Source organism: Poecilia mexicana, unplaced genomic scaffold, assembly GCF_051168715.1.
Source record: "Poecilia mexicana isolate PSO_F unplaced genomic scaffold, ASM5116871v1 scaffold_20, whole genome shotgun sequence".
NCBI lineage: Eukaryota > Metazoa > Chordata > Actinopteri > Cyprinodontiformes > Poeciliidae > Poecilia > Poecilia mexicana.
The window spans coordinates 7,219,372-7,235,947 of record NW_028263389.1 but is presented as its reverse complement, the minus strand read 5'-3'; the positions used below and the strand labels follow the sequence as shown (position 1 = coordinate 7,235,947).

At 41.6% G+C, this 16,576-nt stretch overlaps 1 protein-coding gene across 1 annotated transcript; it reads left to right on the top strand.

The window, feature by feature from the left end:
- Window positions 1–7,307: 7,307 nt before the first annotated feature.
- eef1e1 (eukaryotic translation elongation factor 1 epsilon 1) lies at window positions 7,308–13,234 on the top strand. The gene is made up of 4 exons (XM_014973326.2): window positions 7,308–7,440; window positions 8,157–8,351; window positions 10,656–10,751; window positions 12,477–13,234. Exons 1-4 carry the CDS (start codon window positions 7,357–7,359, stop codon window positions 12,618–12,620), a joined length of 519 nt encoding a protein of 172 aa, XP_014828812.1. The 5' UTR covers window positions 7,308–7,356; the 3' UTR covers window positions 12,621–13,234.
- Window positions 13,235–16,576: the final 3,342 nt, after the last annotated feature.

Sequence of the window (16,576 nt, the reverse complement as noted above, 5' to 3'; positions counted from 1 at the left end):
TAGTTTGCTTAATAAAGCAGATAAAAACCTTAAGCTTATTATATCTGTCTAAAATAGTTAATTAAAAAAAAACAACAGAAGTCTGGACATTGTCATGTGTATGTATGTGTATGTAGGTTCGACATGAAGTGTGATGGACCAGCTAAAATCTAACCGGAAATCCCAGTCAAGACTTGAACATTGATGTTTGCCCTCACTCTCCATCTAACTTGACTCTCACTATTAGGCCCTGCTTTGTTTTTGTGTATCACATGTCTCGATAAACTACAGTGAAGACTGGGGTAGGAAGACAAAATGTGAAAAAGTTAAAGAATTTTGAATAGTTTTTCAAGTCACTATGTAGTTTGAACTGAAGTGGAAAAAACAAGCAACCTTTTTCTGAATTCATTTATCCTAAATGGGAGATCTTTCTTCCGACACACAGACTTAGCGCAGTTTTCTCCTCTCATAACCCGTTCAGCGCCCCTGAATCATATTTTCTTTAAGCCTTTTCACACTTTCAACACTTTTGAAAGCGAGCCGCTGATCAATGCTTTACAGACTGTACCAATCGATTAGGAATTAACAGAGGGAGACGGCTCTAATGGCTGTTCCTCACAGAATGGGCCCTCTCATATGAGAGCAATTGTTCATTACAGGGCTATTTCATGGTGTTCGTCAGTTTCTCACCCTCTGTCTTTCATTCAGCGGCGCGTTGGATGGAGGAATTGGCCTCGGGACATATTGTCTGCTCAGAGCTTGAATGTTGTCATGCTAGTTCCCACTGATTTGCCTCGTGTGATTCGGGAACTTTGAAAAATGGGAAACGCGTCTCGGAGACTCGAGGAGGAAGAAGTGTGATACGAGTGTTACCCCGCGCGAGATGTTAAGAAACGTCTGTTGCCGAACGGAGCCGCGCGTCAGTTCAAGCAGAATCGGGAAGCGGCGTGTTAGTACTTATGGCGCCTTTAATGTTTTATTACAATCAGCCCAGCGTTCAGGTTTAAGAATGCTTTTTAATGTCGCTCGGCACTCGGGCGAAACAATATTCTATTCATACGGGCGCAGACATGGTTTTATAGGATTGCCACGCGATGCACTATAGATGCGTAGTTATAAAATACGCATGTTCACAGGCGCAGTGTTACTCCGAGGAAGCCAAAAGCAATAAGTCACGGACAGGCTCTTGACTGTTGCTCCCAGTTGAATTATTTACCCTACATTCCAACAATATGTAAAGTATCCAAAGCGTCTCAATCGAAATCTTCCTCCAACACAACCCAGTGATTCTCCTCATATTAAACAGAGACCTCTGGGCATGACAGCAGCCATACATTATTTCGACTGGTACGTCTACACACCGCGCGGCGCGCATAGCTCCACGTATAACCTTTGATGCATTATTTCTGCAGCCTTCAGTACGAGAGTCACAGGTGAGTCCTGGCTGCTTTCATCATAGTCTGCCTGTCCGGCTGGCTGCCTGGCCGCCTGGCCGGCTGGAGCCTCATCTGTCCCTGGGTTGAAATTGCCAATAAAGAGGGCCTCATATAGATCGGCCCCAACGGGCGCTGGCGACCTGTCATGAAGACCATGATTCCTTGCTCTCGGAAAGAGGAAGAGGGACAAATAACCTTCTGAATCTCCCCATATCTATCTCTCAACTCCCCTCCAACCCCACCACCAACTCCACCCATGATGCTCTGTCTTCTTTTTCAGCACACACACACACACACACACACACCTCCATGTTACTTCTACCTCTTTTCAGGAGGCTGTAAAGTGCCACACAGAAGGGATATAGTGGACGCAGTCATAGGAGAGACAAGTGCTGGCCTGAGCTTTCACTTTCCTGCTCCAGAGGCAGTGAATCAAACTAATGGGTTAAAGACATGAAGACGGATGAGAGGGGCGGATTAGGAGCAGGGGCTGAGGTTTCCCAAATGTGTCCTCAAGAGTCTGTGATTCTTTAATGTTTCCAACTTTGCAATGAAAAAGATGGAGTTTCCTTTTAACCTTTTGGAAGTGGTGAAAAAAAAAGAAAGGAAAAAAAAAAAACCTTAATGCACCTCTGAGCCAGGAAGTTTCATCAAGCAGACCTCATTAGATAATACCTGACCCTTATCTATGATGTTAGCAAGAACCTTTGCAAAGTTAATAGGTGATTAAGAAAATGTAAAGAAAAAAATATGGAGTACAGCAAAAGCTCCTGTACAAATGTTAGTTTAGAGATGCTTGATTGCTTCCAAAATTGGTTTCAGTATTTTTGTTGCATCTCTACCAAACAGTCAGGATGCAGACCTTCATGAAATGGGATTTATCTTTTTTATTTTTTTCCGCCTGGACAGTGCTCGGGTGTCAGCTGGAGCTGGGCTCTCTCAACTCATGCTGACTTTAGGGTTCTTCGAAAGACCCACAGTGCTCCCTGCTGGTGAACTACAAAAGAGCAGTTCTGCGAGCAGCTTGCAGCCAGACTTCGCCGAGTGTGTGCGAGTCTGCCCGATTTCAAACCTCCAACAAACATGGGAGTCCACCCCGTCGAGCTCCCGGCCACGGCGGGAGCACCGGCACAGCAGCTTCCTCCCAAGATTTTGTCTGAATCATGGCTGAGAGACACGGGAAAGAGAGAATGAGACATAGAGAGATGGAGAGAAACCTGCATGGCCAGTGGGCAACTCCAATGAAAGACATCTGATGTTTCAGAAGCTATAAAAATCAAGATCCTCCCACCGTGGCTGTTTGTCTGAGGGGGACACGGATGGCTATGGAGGAAGAAATTTAGAGCAGTAATTAATACTCCTAAGTGACTGCTGCTGGATGCGAGGCAGGGACAGGGTTGGTGAGCTGGTGCCGTGTCCCCCAGCATGCTCCACCGTCTTGCTGGTTGGCATGTAAGCATAGGAGCAGGAAATAGAGAAAGTGCTTCTATTACTTGTTCGCTTGTCTTCGGGGGCCCTGTTCGGATCAGGCTTTCCAGATGCCCTACATCCACTCGCACTCGCACGCAAACATTCACGAGGCGTATTCTAATGCTAATCAAACGTTAAAGAAAGACGTGAAATGCCACAAAAATGTCATCTCTCCACCCATGTCAGCAGCTCATTCAGCGCTTCCTCCCTCCTGCTCAAGCACACAACATGCGCTCATTTGCATGTGCGTGTGTGTTAATGACAGAGTGTGGGACAAGCTTGTTGTTTTTAGCCTTTGGGTGCCCCGCTTCTGCAGGGAGCAGCAGGGTGGTTCCTATAATCCCATCACTGTTGTCGTCACGAGGGCCCATAGGGTCCCGCCTGGAGGTGCGACATTTCTGGCATCCTCCGACTCTCCTTCACTTTGGAGCCAGCAGCTCTGGAGCCAAAAGCCAGACTGCCATTAGTCATGTACTACACTGACTGAAAGTGACTTACTGTATAGTATCTGGCAAGGGGACGGGGAGGAAATATGTCTCGGAGATGGCATTGAATCTTCCAAGATTAGGTTTCAAATCAGGCTTCTTATGGCTAATCTCCGATATGAAAGTCATGACCGGAAACCTTTCCTTTATTATTTATTTTTTCTTCTTTCCCAATAGCTGTAGTTAGTTTTTAATTCCTTTCCAAAATAAAACAAAATTCACCAATAAAATGGATGGAACAATTTGCATACATTTTGTTTAGGTGGATGAACATTTCTGAGTAAAAATATATACTTTTTCATGTAAAAGACATTCAAATATATATTAACCGAAAGTTAGTTTCAATTTGAATGGTTCAGCTAAATTATTAAATTAATTTTTTTTTGCTAGGCTGGTTTGTCCCTCCATGTTAAAACGTGTAAAAACAAAAAGCTGGTAAGTGACGAAAATATGAAATGTTAGTGAGATACTAAGAAGAATGTGGCACATGAACCTTAAAAGCAGCTAAGATGGACTGCCTTTTAAAACCTGCTAGCAAGTTTGACATTCACCGACCAATCTTTCAGTGCAAGTGGATAAAAACCTTTTTGTCTTTTATTTGGTTAAATGAAATAATGCAAGGAAATTGACCAAAATAGTCTGGTTGTGCTACTGTTTTAATCTGTTAAGATAGTCAAAGATGTAGAGCCACTTCTCTGTTGATTTTTTTTAATGATTTGTGCTCAATATAGAAGAAAAAAAAAAAGTTCTCACCAAAATTATTAATTCAAAATAATAAGTTTTATTTATTTTTGCTCACTTGCACACATTCTCCCTTGTCACAATTTCTACTTCAGCGCAGTTATGGTTATATAGTAACTTTTTTTTTTCTTACTTTCCAGATACCAGAGAAAGCACTGTAAAATCGCCAGTAGTTTTACCAAAAATCTATCTTGGCATCAGTTCTGTCAGCCTTGTATCACATGCACCGGATAAACTACACTAAAACCAAAACATCTGACAGGAGCTGAAGGTGCAGGCAGCAAGCTGACCTCCATGCATCTGTCTGTCTTCATCTCCCAGCGCGCAGCCCTCTCCCGAACTGTCAGGGAGCCGCCTGCCGCCTGTCCCCATGCTCGCCCTATGTTGGAGATCTGATCCAGCACCAATACGCAATTTCCCCAATCTGTGCTGACAGCGCTCATGTCGACTGCTCACCACAGACCTCCCCCCCCCCTCCTCCCCTGAGCTTCCCTGTGCGGCTGGAACCGCGTATTCCGTCAAAGAGCTTTCACAGGTTATAAAAGGTAAGAGAGGGGACAGGCGGAACTGCGGGCCTTGCTTCCCGGCCAGACGAATCAGTGTAACAGCATATTGTAGGCTCTCAACTAGGCAGAGGGGATGTATCAACCGGGACTGAGGCTGTGTTTATGGCTATGCCTGCGTTTGGGAAGCCTCACGGCGCTATCAGTGACCCCCCCCACCCCCCCGCCCCTCCACCTCCCCTCCCGTTGTAGATTTCCTTACTAATTTGACCCAGGATTCTGTATCACAATCTGCACTGAGAGAACTCCCAAAGGCTATACGGTTAGTCCCAGGCAGTAGGGATCGTTGTCCTCAGCCCGCCTGGGCGCAGACAGGATGTGGCAGCTCGGAGGCATTCAGTTAAAGGAGATGCACTTTAATGCTGCAGGCATGCATTTAAGGGAGCCTTGCAATAGTGAAAGTGTACGACGTGCTGGAGTCTATAAACAAACATATAAAAAATAGTAAGGTTGGATGGGATAAAAAAAAAAAAAAATCAGAGAATTAGCCTCACCTTGTTTCGTGGGATCTAATCTTTTATGATGGTATGTGTACTTATTTATATAATTAATTTGTTTTCTGGGACAGCGTTTTCTCGACAAATTGGGTTTAAAAATATCATCTGTTGTTAAGTATTAAAAGGATTAGATGAAAAGGGGCATGTTGAACCTCAGTTTAAAATCTCTGAGATATAAATTCCAGTTAAAGTATTTTGCATGAGGAAGTGCAATTTAAACATTTTTGTAGAAAAAAGAAACACAACATAAAAAAAAAAAAACACCTCTCACTAAATTGTTGTTTTACTCAGGGTAAAATGTTTGCGATCTCATCTGAACGTCTGACTGCGATGTTTACATGTGGAATCCAAAGAAAAAAAAAACAATTCCCATTTCATTTCACACAAAGCAAAAGCAACATCGAGTCAGTTTTGTGTCACAAAGTTAAACACTTAATTTAACACTAGTAAAATTAAAGATGAGTAAACTGGTAACTGATTAATTTGTGAATTCGTCTTCAGTGTTGATTTTCATATTTTGTCATGCTGCCACCACAAACTGCTATGTATTTTTGGAACATATCTTTGCTGGTTTTTTAAGGTTTTATTGGCTTTAGTCCCCTTCATTTGAGAGTGGTCAGACAGGAAAGTGGGCAGTAAGAGAAGTTGAAGACATGTCTCCATGATTATCAAGCCGGGACTCGAACATGTGACGGTCACATCGAGGACTAAGGCCTCCTCCATACATGGGTTGTGCTTTATGTCTGCGACACAACAGAACATTTGATGTCATTATATACAAAGTAAGGTATAAGAGTTGATAGTTTTCAACACTATGGATTATACATTTCAAATAAAAATCTCAAAAGCGTTTTGTGCATTTATATTCAACCTTCTGAGTCAATATTTTGAGGAACTTTCAACTGTTTTTTAATATGTCTGAGAATGTTCCTACTTTTTGTTATAAAATAGCTCCATCAGATCAGAAGATGTGTTTTTGTCAACATGCATTCAAGTTATTTGAACTTGACTGGGTCACTCTAACACACTTATATGTTTCGATCTAAACCATTTCAGTGCAACCTTTGTTTGCGTGTTTTGTGTCGTTCTCCTGGAAGTACATGATGCGCTCCAATCTCAAACCTTTTTTTAGTCTCTAACAGCTTTTCCTTTAGAAGAAAAACATCCCCAAAGCATGATGCCGCCACCATCATGGTGTGTTCATGGACTTACCTACTTGTAGATACTTTTCCAGACCTACTCAACTACCATAGAGAGCAATATGTTCAAGTAGAATAGTTTGGATGTTTTATCAGGCTGATTACATGATCTAAAGTATTTTTTTGTTTTTATTTATTAGACCTGTTGAGAGTTAAAAGTGTGGCAGAAAACCTGAGCTCAACCATCACTTTGTATCACTTGACATGAAAATGTATCGATCCTTACTCATACATCCACCTGGATGGTCCATAGTTAGTAAACTGTGTCTTGACTGCAAGTGACATTTCATTATAGGGAAATCGCAAATCCATAGAATAGATCCAAACAGACATGGTGCACATCCAGAGCAGAACCAGACAGGCTTACAGAACAGAGAAACTGTTCTACGGAGAAATGAAACTTCAGACCCCCCACTGTCAGTTTCTGCACATCATCAGCAGATAAGTTTTTTTTTTTTTTTTTTTTTTTACAACAATGCTATAATCAGGCATAACAGTGTTGAGTCCAATACAGACTGGCTGCTAATGGACTGTTTGTATTTGTTTCACATATTTGTTCCACAAATAAACACAATATTTTTGTGTATTTAATAAACCCCAAGTTAGTATGATCCTATATTTGAAAAACTGATAAAATAATAATGAATCTTAGTAATAGTCAGGATTTAAATATATAAAATATATGTACTTTAGAATAATATTTATCTGGTAAGTCATTTCCTATTTATTCTTCCCTTACATTAAAACAAAACAAAAAAAACTTTTTTTTCTTTTATACAAAAATCGAAGACTGGTGAGTTAAAAATAAAATTTTACTTTTATTTGTCATATTCACCGATGCAATAAAATAAATTTAAAAAAAAGATCTTCTTGAACGTTTTGATTGGTTACACGTCCTATCAGTCAAACTTTGTGGAGGCGGGAGTTATGCTTTTCATCCAATCACATCCGTCGCTCTTCTCTGCTGCTTCTCTACACTCAGAAACATGGCGTTACGGGAGTTAGCATCTCTGGAAAAATACTTGGGCCTTAAAAAGCCGAACAAGTATAGCACACAGGGAGATAAAAAGGTAATATGTCGGTTATTTGTTTCCCCACCATATTATGGAGGCGACTTAGCATTTAATTGAATGGGTGCTTTCAAACAGCTGCGGGCGAGTGCACGTTGTCTGTCAAATAAATGCTAACAAGCTAAACGTGTATTGAATAGGGGGTAGCTTTTGTTGCTAGCAGCTTTTATTCTCATACCATAGGTTTATATTGTTGCATTTAATTCGGAAGAATAATATTATTTCGGTATATAAACCTGGTTTTCCAGGTTTATATGCTCGTCTCTATGAAGCGAGCAGCATGCTCTGTATAAGAGGGGTGGAGTCAGCTGTGTACTGAGTGTGGACTCGGAGCTATTTAAAGTAGGTGTTAACTCCCACTGCTGGTGATGGACACAGGAGTGAAAAATATACATTATAGAAAACATTTGTATCTTCACTCTTTATTGCCTCTTCCGCAAGTGTTGCATCAGCCATTCTCTTCCTTGCAATCTGGTTTTTGTCGAGTCCATATTTAAGCTTGAAGATCACTAGTGCAGTTTCTGTCATAAATCCATAATAAGATTCTGTATATACAATTTGAACACAGACTAAATAAACAGGAGTGAGAGTACGGAAAATCGGATGTTTGAAAAAGTCTGTCATTTTGACATGAGGCTTCTGCAGGAACCCGGTTTGGCTGAAACCCAGTTGTTGACATCTTGCTGCCCCTCCCTTTTTCACACCTCCCCTTTCAGGTGCCTGTGTTACAGAATAATAACGCCCCCCCACTGGTGGGACTGGTGACCATTGCCTGTCACCTGGTAAAAGAGGCCAAGCGCCCAGAGCTGCTGGGTGACGGTGCAGAAGGCAGGGCGGTGGTGCAGCAGTGGCTGGAGTACAGGGTGACCAAACTTGACAGCCACACAGAGGACACCAAGAGCATCCTGAAGGTAAACAGTAATATTCAAGAAAATCTTTGATATCTTCCCTCTTTAAGGTCCAAATATATTTTTCACAGATCATAAAGCTGCTAATTCTGAATACATAAATTAATTTCTTCCGATAAAAATAGCGTCACATTTCTCAACAGCTCCTCATCAACAAATATTGAACCTTTTCTCTGTTCGATCAATACGCCTGTATCTGTTTGTCTCGTTAAGGGACAAGCGACAGGAATAAAGGCTGATATATGGCCCCTTCAGTGACACGGCCCCGCACGACAGGGAAAAGCGCTTTAATGTGCCTGATGCCAGTCAGCATGAAATGGATCGTCAGCCACTCTTGCCCTGGACGCTGGGCGCCTCTTGGCACCGTCCTGTCAGTGTGAAGTCTCTCTGCGAGTGTGTGTGTGTGTGTGTGTGCGCGCGTGCATGCGCTCCTCGCAGCGTGACACACTGTTGTGGCATGGCTGAGGAGTCATGCTGTGTTGCAGCATGTTATCTGGACAGGCCTTTAAATATTTTAATGGCGCCACTTACAGGAGGAAGTCGCCCTGAGCGGGTCGGCGCTGGTGCCGGTGGTCCCCCTGTCCTGTCCTGCTGCTTCAGCTGCATCCTTAACTCCCTTCTTTCAAGCGCTTCAGTCATCTCCCATTAAATTATTCAGAGATGCAAAAGTGTCAACAGCAGGATCTCTTAAACTCCCACTCCCGGGGATGTAAATAAGAAATTCATACTTTCAAAGGCTCGACTAGCTTTTTAAGTAAACATCGAACATCTGCTAAACCTTTCGAGAAGTGCACTGTTTTTGAAGGTAGCTACGTAATAATTAATGTGGGAACTCCACCTTAAACCACTTAGGTTTACTTGGTAATTTGCTGCTGCAGATGACTGTCATTTCTTTTATGAGCCACAAACTCCAGCGGTAGTCAGGTAACAGGATATGCAAGCTCCTGTCTTCATGCCACCGAAAGCACCAACATGGTATTTACCGACATGAGCGAGTTTGTTCGCACCTTTTGGGGGTGCTAAAAAAATGGATACTTATTTAATATGATTCAAAATCGATTTAAAATGTCCCAAAAACAATAAAAAAAAAAAAATGAAAGAAACAAAGGAAGCAACTCTGTTGTCCTCCGTTTTTTTTTTTTTTTTGTTTGTTTTTTTTGAGTATTAAGGTAACAGATGTTTGGCCTTTGTGTCGTAAGTTACACAAGAAAAAGATTGATCCAAAAATATTAAGTATTATACATTTACAGCATTGTTAAGTATCTGGCAGTGTTTGTGAAGTATAATATTAAATATCTGTGCTTAACGAAGGAGCATAACCTTTTGAAATATTGTTGCATTGAAATTATGAATGATGAAATTAGAACTGATTATCTAAATGCAGCTTAGGTTAAATGCCCAGTTAAGGTAGGAGAGAGCTGAGCTTGGAGCTCCGTGTGTCGGCGGGGGGTTACTAGGAGAGCCTCCCCTCCTCGGATGCACGACTGGGCTTTAGCTCCATGGCTGTAGGCAAAGAAAAGCAAGGATCTGATTCTTGAAGGGGAGGAAGTCTGCCGTCTTCATGCCTTGTTTGGCATCACCCACTCTTCCCGCACAATAACTCCATTTGCCCCCGAGATGCTTCTGTAAGTGTGCGTGGAAAGTCTTCCCTTTGTGTAATGTACAAGCGCTAAAGACGCCCCCCCCCCCCAAGCCCCTGCTCCCACCCTCGTCCCCTGGGACCAGCACTTCCACGTGCGACTTTGCATACGCAGGCGACGGCTGAGAAACGCACAAAAAGGCCACCTGAGTTTGAAAAGGCTCCACTGGATTCACGGTCGTTTTATCGTGGAGCAAACAAATGGCTCGTTTTGTTGGGGCATCTGCGCTCAGTCTCCAGCCACGACGAGAGACGACGGAGGCCCTCAGGTTACAAATGATTTCTATTCACATCGCAGACATGCGGAGGCAAAAGCCACACTCCTATGTACCTCACGCACCCTCAGATATATAGGGTAATGAACCTGCTGCTTCGGCACATCTACATGTTTAAAGGAGCTCAATTTAATACAAAATATGACGACAGCTATGCACAAAGGAAACTGTCGCAGACAATATTAGGCTGATAATGATATCCGGAACAGAATTTTGGAATAAGATAAAACTAAAAGTCAAATAAGGGGGGAGCTTCATTAGTGATTCATGGAATGTTTTCATCTGTCATGTGAAGACAAGTGTGTTTACACAGAAATATTTATCATAATGCATAAATTATCATATTTTGAGACTTAATTTGCATATGTTGTGTTTGGAAATTTCCTCTTTCAGGACCTCAACCTCTACATGCAAGACAAAGTCTACCTGGCAGGGAACCAGTTGACCTTAGCTGATGTTCTAATGTACTATGGAATACACTCAGTCATAGTAAGTTCTCTTCTTTTAAGTTTTTATTTTAGCTATTAGTTACGACGTGTTACAATAAATATAGAACAATCTATTTTGCTCTTTTCTTGGTCTGTCATATACAATTCAAATAAAATGCATCAAAGTTTGTGCCATAATAATAGGACACAATGTGAAAAAGTTCCACGTGCAGAAATATTTTTGCATGTTTTGCTTTATTTCTTTAATATTCTTGCTTACTCTATTAATATAATGCTAATAAAGATTTTGATGTATTCTAAATGTTTTGTTTTGTGACAACACAGAACTTTACAACCAACTTCAGGCCGCTTTAGTTTCTATAATGCGATGCTGAATTGTATATTCATGAGTAAGTTTGATTGATTGTCTTGGAGTTCTTATGGCCATACAGTGAGAAGCGAGGCATCCATTCCTTCTCCCTTCTATATTAAATCCATCTCGTCTCTCACTTTTGTCAAACCACAGCTCTAATTATCAATTTGTCATCGTATATAACACACAATTAGACCAGTCATACGGCCAAAGGACATCGGGGACAAGCTGGCAATGAACACCCGGATTCTAAACACATTTTCAGCTCCCTTCAAACAGATAAAGTGATGCGGCATAAAGTGATGGCTTTAGCCCCAGACCAGGGACAAGTAAGTTTGTTCCGCCTCCCAGGATGAAAGAAAAGCGAGTTCAGAAACGGGAGCGGCAGAACGCGACTCGGGGAGGGAGGGATCACATGTTGAGAGATGTCAGCGGTTGTGGCGGAGATGGAAGCTCGGCCCCCGCCACCAGGCAGATGAGCGTCACTTTGACTCGCTGTCAGTGTGGTTTTTAACCTCGGGGACGGCGGGTCAGCTGGCTCAACCCCTGACCTCGGCCAGTGCCGATGTTCAATTCAAGAAAAACAACTGTGCACAAACATTAAACCTGACTGATGCTACATGGCTTCCAGGCTGAATGTTTGTACGTGTGGGATTTGCCTATTTCACTTAACAGCATAATAAAAACAAACACAGGCCCAATTAGATTTGTGGTGCAGCATCGAACACGGATCAGACTTTCATCTTTCTGAGATCAAAGTTTGACACCTGTGTAGAAATTCAAATTATTTAATCTGATTGAAGCTGATCTGTTTTATTAACTTTTATTATTTACTATCTCATTCTGGTCGATTTAAAACATTTTCCTTGAAAATTCAATATTTTTACTGTGTTTTGCTTTTTTTTTAATAATTTACCATGAGCAGAAATGCAGCAATGCTAAAGTGTAAACATCATCTTGTGCATTTAAACATAGTTCTGCTTCATGATGGAATTATTACTGTGACCCAACACGTGGATCCTGTTGTAGTTTATTTTTTTCATCATATTTTGTTTTTGTTTTCTCAGTTTTGCTTTTCCCATAGAAACTTGCAAAATTAAGACATTTTTAAAAGTGTCAAACTATTAGAAATAGTTTGACACTTAGCCTGGCATCTTCTGGGCTCATAAATATAAAATAAATAAAATTATCAGTACATCTCCAAAACAATAAAATGTATAAAAAATAAAGCGTATCGGATTAAAAATCTTTAAAACAACCTTAATGATGTATAACTTATATTGAAAATATCTAGGTTTAAGGTGTAAACGAACAATCCACAGCATCTGTGAATATTTTAAAATATATTTACTAGCCTTCTCATTTCTTGTTGCTTTCACTTCTCTCTCTCTCGTTATCCCCTTCCCTCCCCAGCTGGACTTGGCCGTCCAGGAGAAGGAGCAGTACGTGAACGTGGCGCGGTGGTTCGACCACATCCAGCACCACCCGGGGGTCCGACACCACCTCCCCCCAGTAGTTGTGCTCAGGAACAGACTTTACACCAGCAGACACCACTGAGCCCTGACATCATCATCATCCTCCTCTTCCTCCCAGCCTTACTCGGTACTAATCTTCTGACCAGACCTGGACAACTGATTTCCTAAAGTACAACATGGATCAAATTAAGGATCTTGCCACATCGCCATATCAACGTTCTCTTATTCAAGTTATGTGTCAACAATATGTCCCCACTGATTTTTTTTTTTTTTTTGAGGATAAGAAAAATAGTTGAGTTCTAAAGCAATGTCTGTTTTTAATAAGTAATCAATGTCTCAGTATTGCAAACACTATTTATAAAGATTCAGGCGTCTTAACCCTCCTAGTTTTTCCACAGAGCAGTGAAACGACTTAATCATAGCGTTCAGGTATTTTTATGGCATTGTTTGTTTTTAAAGGGAAAACTGTACGCAGTGCAGTGCTGCTAGCTTTTCTGTTGGTGAATGTTGTTTTTGTTTAATCTGAGCCTGGAGTCTCCTTCCACCGATATCGTAGGTGAACAGACTTGACTGGCAGCGCGTTACGTCCCAAGCTCTTGCTTGATGTGGTTGCTGGATTAACATTGTAACCCTATAAACACCACAACCCCATACTCTTAACTTTTGAAATGTTACCTCATTAAATCTCTCAGCACATTTTTTTTTCCCCTCTCGTCGTACTTTCTCTGCATGAGTGTCTTTTTTTTTTTTTTTCCAATCCCCACTCTCCATTCCACTTCCTCGCCACCAGTTGTGTGGGCAGCAGCGAGCAGTTAAACGTCAGCCCTAGAGTCAGAGATCAGAGTGAGGCCCCAATCAGTCCCACTACCACCACTGTTGATGCTGCGGGCCACGGAGAGGGCAGCGGGCTCACCAGCTGCCACACAGATCCAGCCAGCCAAGGCCAGAACCCGAGGGCCCCTGGGCGACAGTCAGCCACTGTGTGTCATTTCACCCTCACGCTCCCACAGGGGGCTACTGGAGAGAGAAGGACGAAGAGAGGCAGCGAGCGAGAGAGCGAGCGGAGTGTGTGACGAAAGGACGGAGGCCACACAGCAAAAGAGCACCCAGAGGCCGAGGGATCTTTTTCGTGACAAGTGAACAATGATCTGTGCCTCCTACAGCCCCGACCGCTGCTGGCTGGATGCTCGCTATTAGCACCATTAACAGGCCCGATCCCACCAGTGCTGGGAGAGCTGGCGTGTTTACATCATGGAGGTAATGAGAAATGGGAATGCAGAGAAGATGAGAGGTACAATTTGGGTAATAACTTATAAATACCTTCTACTAATTAGACTGTGACCTTTTTAAATATTCAGATCTGTTGGAGTGGTTGTTTTTTTTTAGCTTTCCTGGTCACTGTTTAAACAGTTTTTGTTTCTTTCCTTCCTGCTTACATGCTCTGCATATTAAATTTATTGCTCAAAGCAAGTTTTTTTTTTTTTTTGTCTGATGTCAGCATATTTTTCATCCTGTGCCAATAAATCGGATACATACGGAGCCCCTGACCTCTGACTCCTATGCCAACTACTCCGTGTGTACTTGTGGTATTCTTTAGAAAAAGAAAATGTTTTCCATAAACCAGCCAGAAGACAGAGCCATTGTTCATTGAAGTTGTGTTGGATCCCTCGCTTTGTGTTTGTTGCAAAGTGCTACAAAGTAGATGCGAAGGATAAAAACAGCTCAAAGTCATTTGAGCGAGCCTTGTGACTAGTTGGGGCCGTTTATTCCGCGGTTGAACCATTAAAGAAGGCCTTGTCCTCCCGGTTATGTTAACATTCTTTTGGAATTCATCGTTCCAGCGAGCACACCAGCAGACAGCGCTGCTCACCACAGAGGTGTGAATTAAGTTTTACCCACAGGAGTTAAATCCGGACAAGCCGCTTTAAGTTCTGTGTGTGGCGAAGCAGTCGCTTCAGGGTTAATGTTATGGACACCCACAGTGTTTAAAATCAATCCTTTAGAACAGGGTGGACATAAATATCACTGTGGAACAAAGTATAGTGCAGAAGATTGAAATGGTGATGAAATAAAATATGCAAAGTGCTTCGCAAAAGTATTCACACCCTCTGACCTTTTTTTTTTCCTTTTTTTTCCTAACCTCTAGCATGTTTTATGTGATAAGTATAATTTTTAGGTGAAGAATAAGGTTTTGTTTTGCTTCTGAGTACAACTTAAGCAAGGCATCCATTTGTATTTGCCCCCCCCTCCTCCTCTGACACCCCTAAGGAAAACTACCCACCTTTAGAAGTCATCTAGTTACCAAATAGGCTACTTGTGTAGGTAAGAGAAAAAAAAATGTGAGGAAATATAAGGCAGATTTAGGTTATAGAAAAATATCCCAACCCATAAGTAATTCATGGGTTCATCATCCATCCATTGTCTATATGTGTAGATCCTTACAGGAAGCTGGTGCCCATCTCCAAAAATCATTGGTGGCAAGAGAGACACACAACCATAATGCATGGTTTCATGATTTCCTTTGAAAAACAAGCATTCTCTTTCCACTTTACAATTGGCCATTATTTTGTATTCTACTTAAGTATTTACTCTCCTTGACATTATTTTTGACCTGTCTTGTGTCTTCTTTGGTCGTAACAATGCTATATCTTTGGTAATATTTGATATCTGGGTGTATAATGGTATAAAAAAAAGAAGACTGAAGACAAATACATGCCACAGATTTAAAATTTCCTAAAAAAAAAAAAAAAAGAAAAGGTAAGACCCAAACATTTATCATTTTTCTTCCACATCTTAACTATATGGTACTTTGTGTTTATCTGTTGGATAAAATCTCCCTCCAAACATTTCCTATGGTTAATAACTTCTGTCAATTCTGATTTCATAATTTGGAGTTGACCCTCCGATTCTCTTGTGCAGTCAGCTTCAAACTTTTGCACATTTCCTCTTGCCTCTTCTTGCTCACCCTGTTGGCACAGTCCCAGAATGCCTTTGTGGTATATTCACACTGTCGGGTTCCTCACTGACCGAGCCTGACTGAAGTCAAAGCCAGACAAAGTCATGAGGCCACAGCAGGAAATCAGCACAGAAGCACGAATGAAAGGCGACCTTCGCACCACTATCTAAAGGCGAAAGGGGGAAAACGCTCTGCAGGGGCCGTCTGCAGAAACCGTGGGTCAACTCCTTCAAGTCCTGACCACTAAGGCACTAAGTTGGCCAAGCCAACAGCAAAATAAAGGGCAGTTTAGCTCGTTGAATTGTGAGTGGATCGCAAGAGATCAATACGCAGTAGTGGTCATCAGAATACCTGATAACTTTATGTTTTAACAATGGAACTGTTGCAAGAAAGATATAAGAGTTGCCTGGGGCAAAAATGTATAATAATTAGCATGTTTTTTTGTTTTTTTTTTTGACAAAAGAGAATTTGACAGGCATTTTATCAGATGGCTGAAAACATGAAGCACGGTGAGATCTAATCGCTTGACAGACTAAGAATGCTGGGCATAAAATAGTAAAAAAAAAAGCAACTTTGAGATTATCCAAAGTATAAAGAAAAAGTTTCTGGAAAATGGTTGAGAAGCGGGATAGGCAGAAATTAGTGAGAGATAGCTTTAATGTTTGGGCTTTTGCACATACTTGTTGGTGTTTGATACTTGTTAGCCTGTTTTAGCATGTTACTTTTAATTGCCTAACCTAAGCAGAAACAAACAGTGATGTGGCTAAAAGACAGTGAAAATAAAAAGTTAGTTTTAGAACCAAGACTAAACATTTGCCTTGAATTTGTGAATAAAGACATAGACTACACCATATGCGATGAATTCCGGCTTCTCAGTGGCACATTTATGTGATATTAAATTGCTCAGGTTATCCCTGGTTTACATCTCCTGTCAACAAAATGTTTAAAAGGGAAATTCCTCCTGTTGCCACACATGATCAGTTCTAGCTGTCATTTGCCAGCTGACAGGTAAGGAATGGACTCGGTGCTAAACTGGCCTTCCTGTACCCGGCAGCTGTCACCAGTTGTTAAAGCAACAACAA

Bases quoted from the DNA above. Each gene is read 5' to 3' on its own strand.
- eef1e1 (XM_014973326.2), top strand. From the start codon at position 7,357: ATGGCGTTACGGGAGTTAGCATCTCTGGAAAAATACTTGGGCCTTAAA. The intron at 8,352-10,655 runs GTAAACAGTAAT...TTCCTCTTTCAG, and splicing joins ACACCAAGAGCATCCTGAAG to GACCTCAACCTCTACATGCA. The intron at 10,752-12,476 runs GTAAGTTCTCTT...TTCCCTCCCCAG, and splicing joins ATGGAATACACTCAGTCATA to CTGGACTTGGCCGTCCAGGA.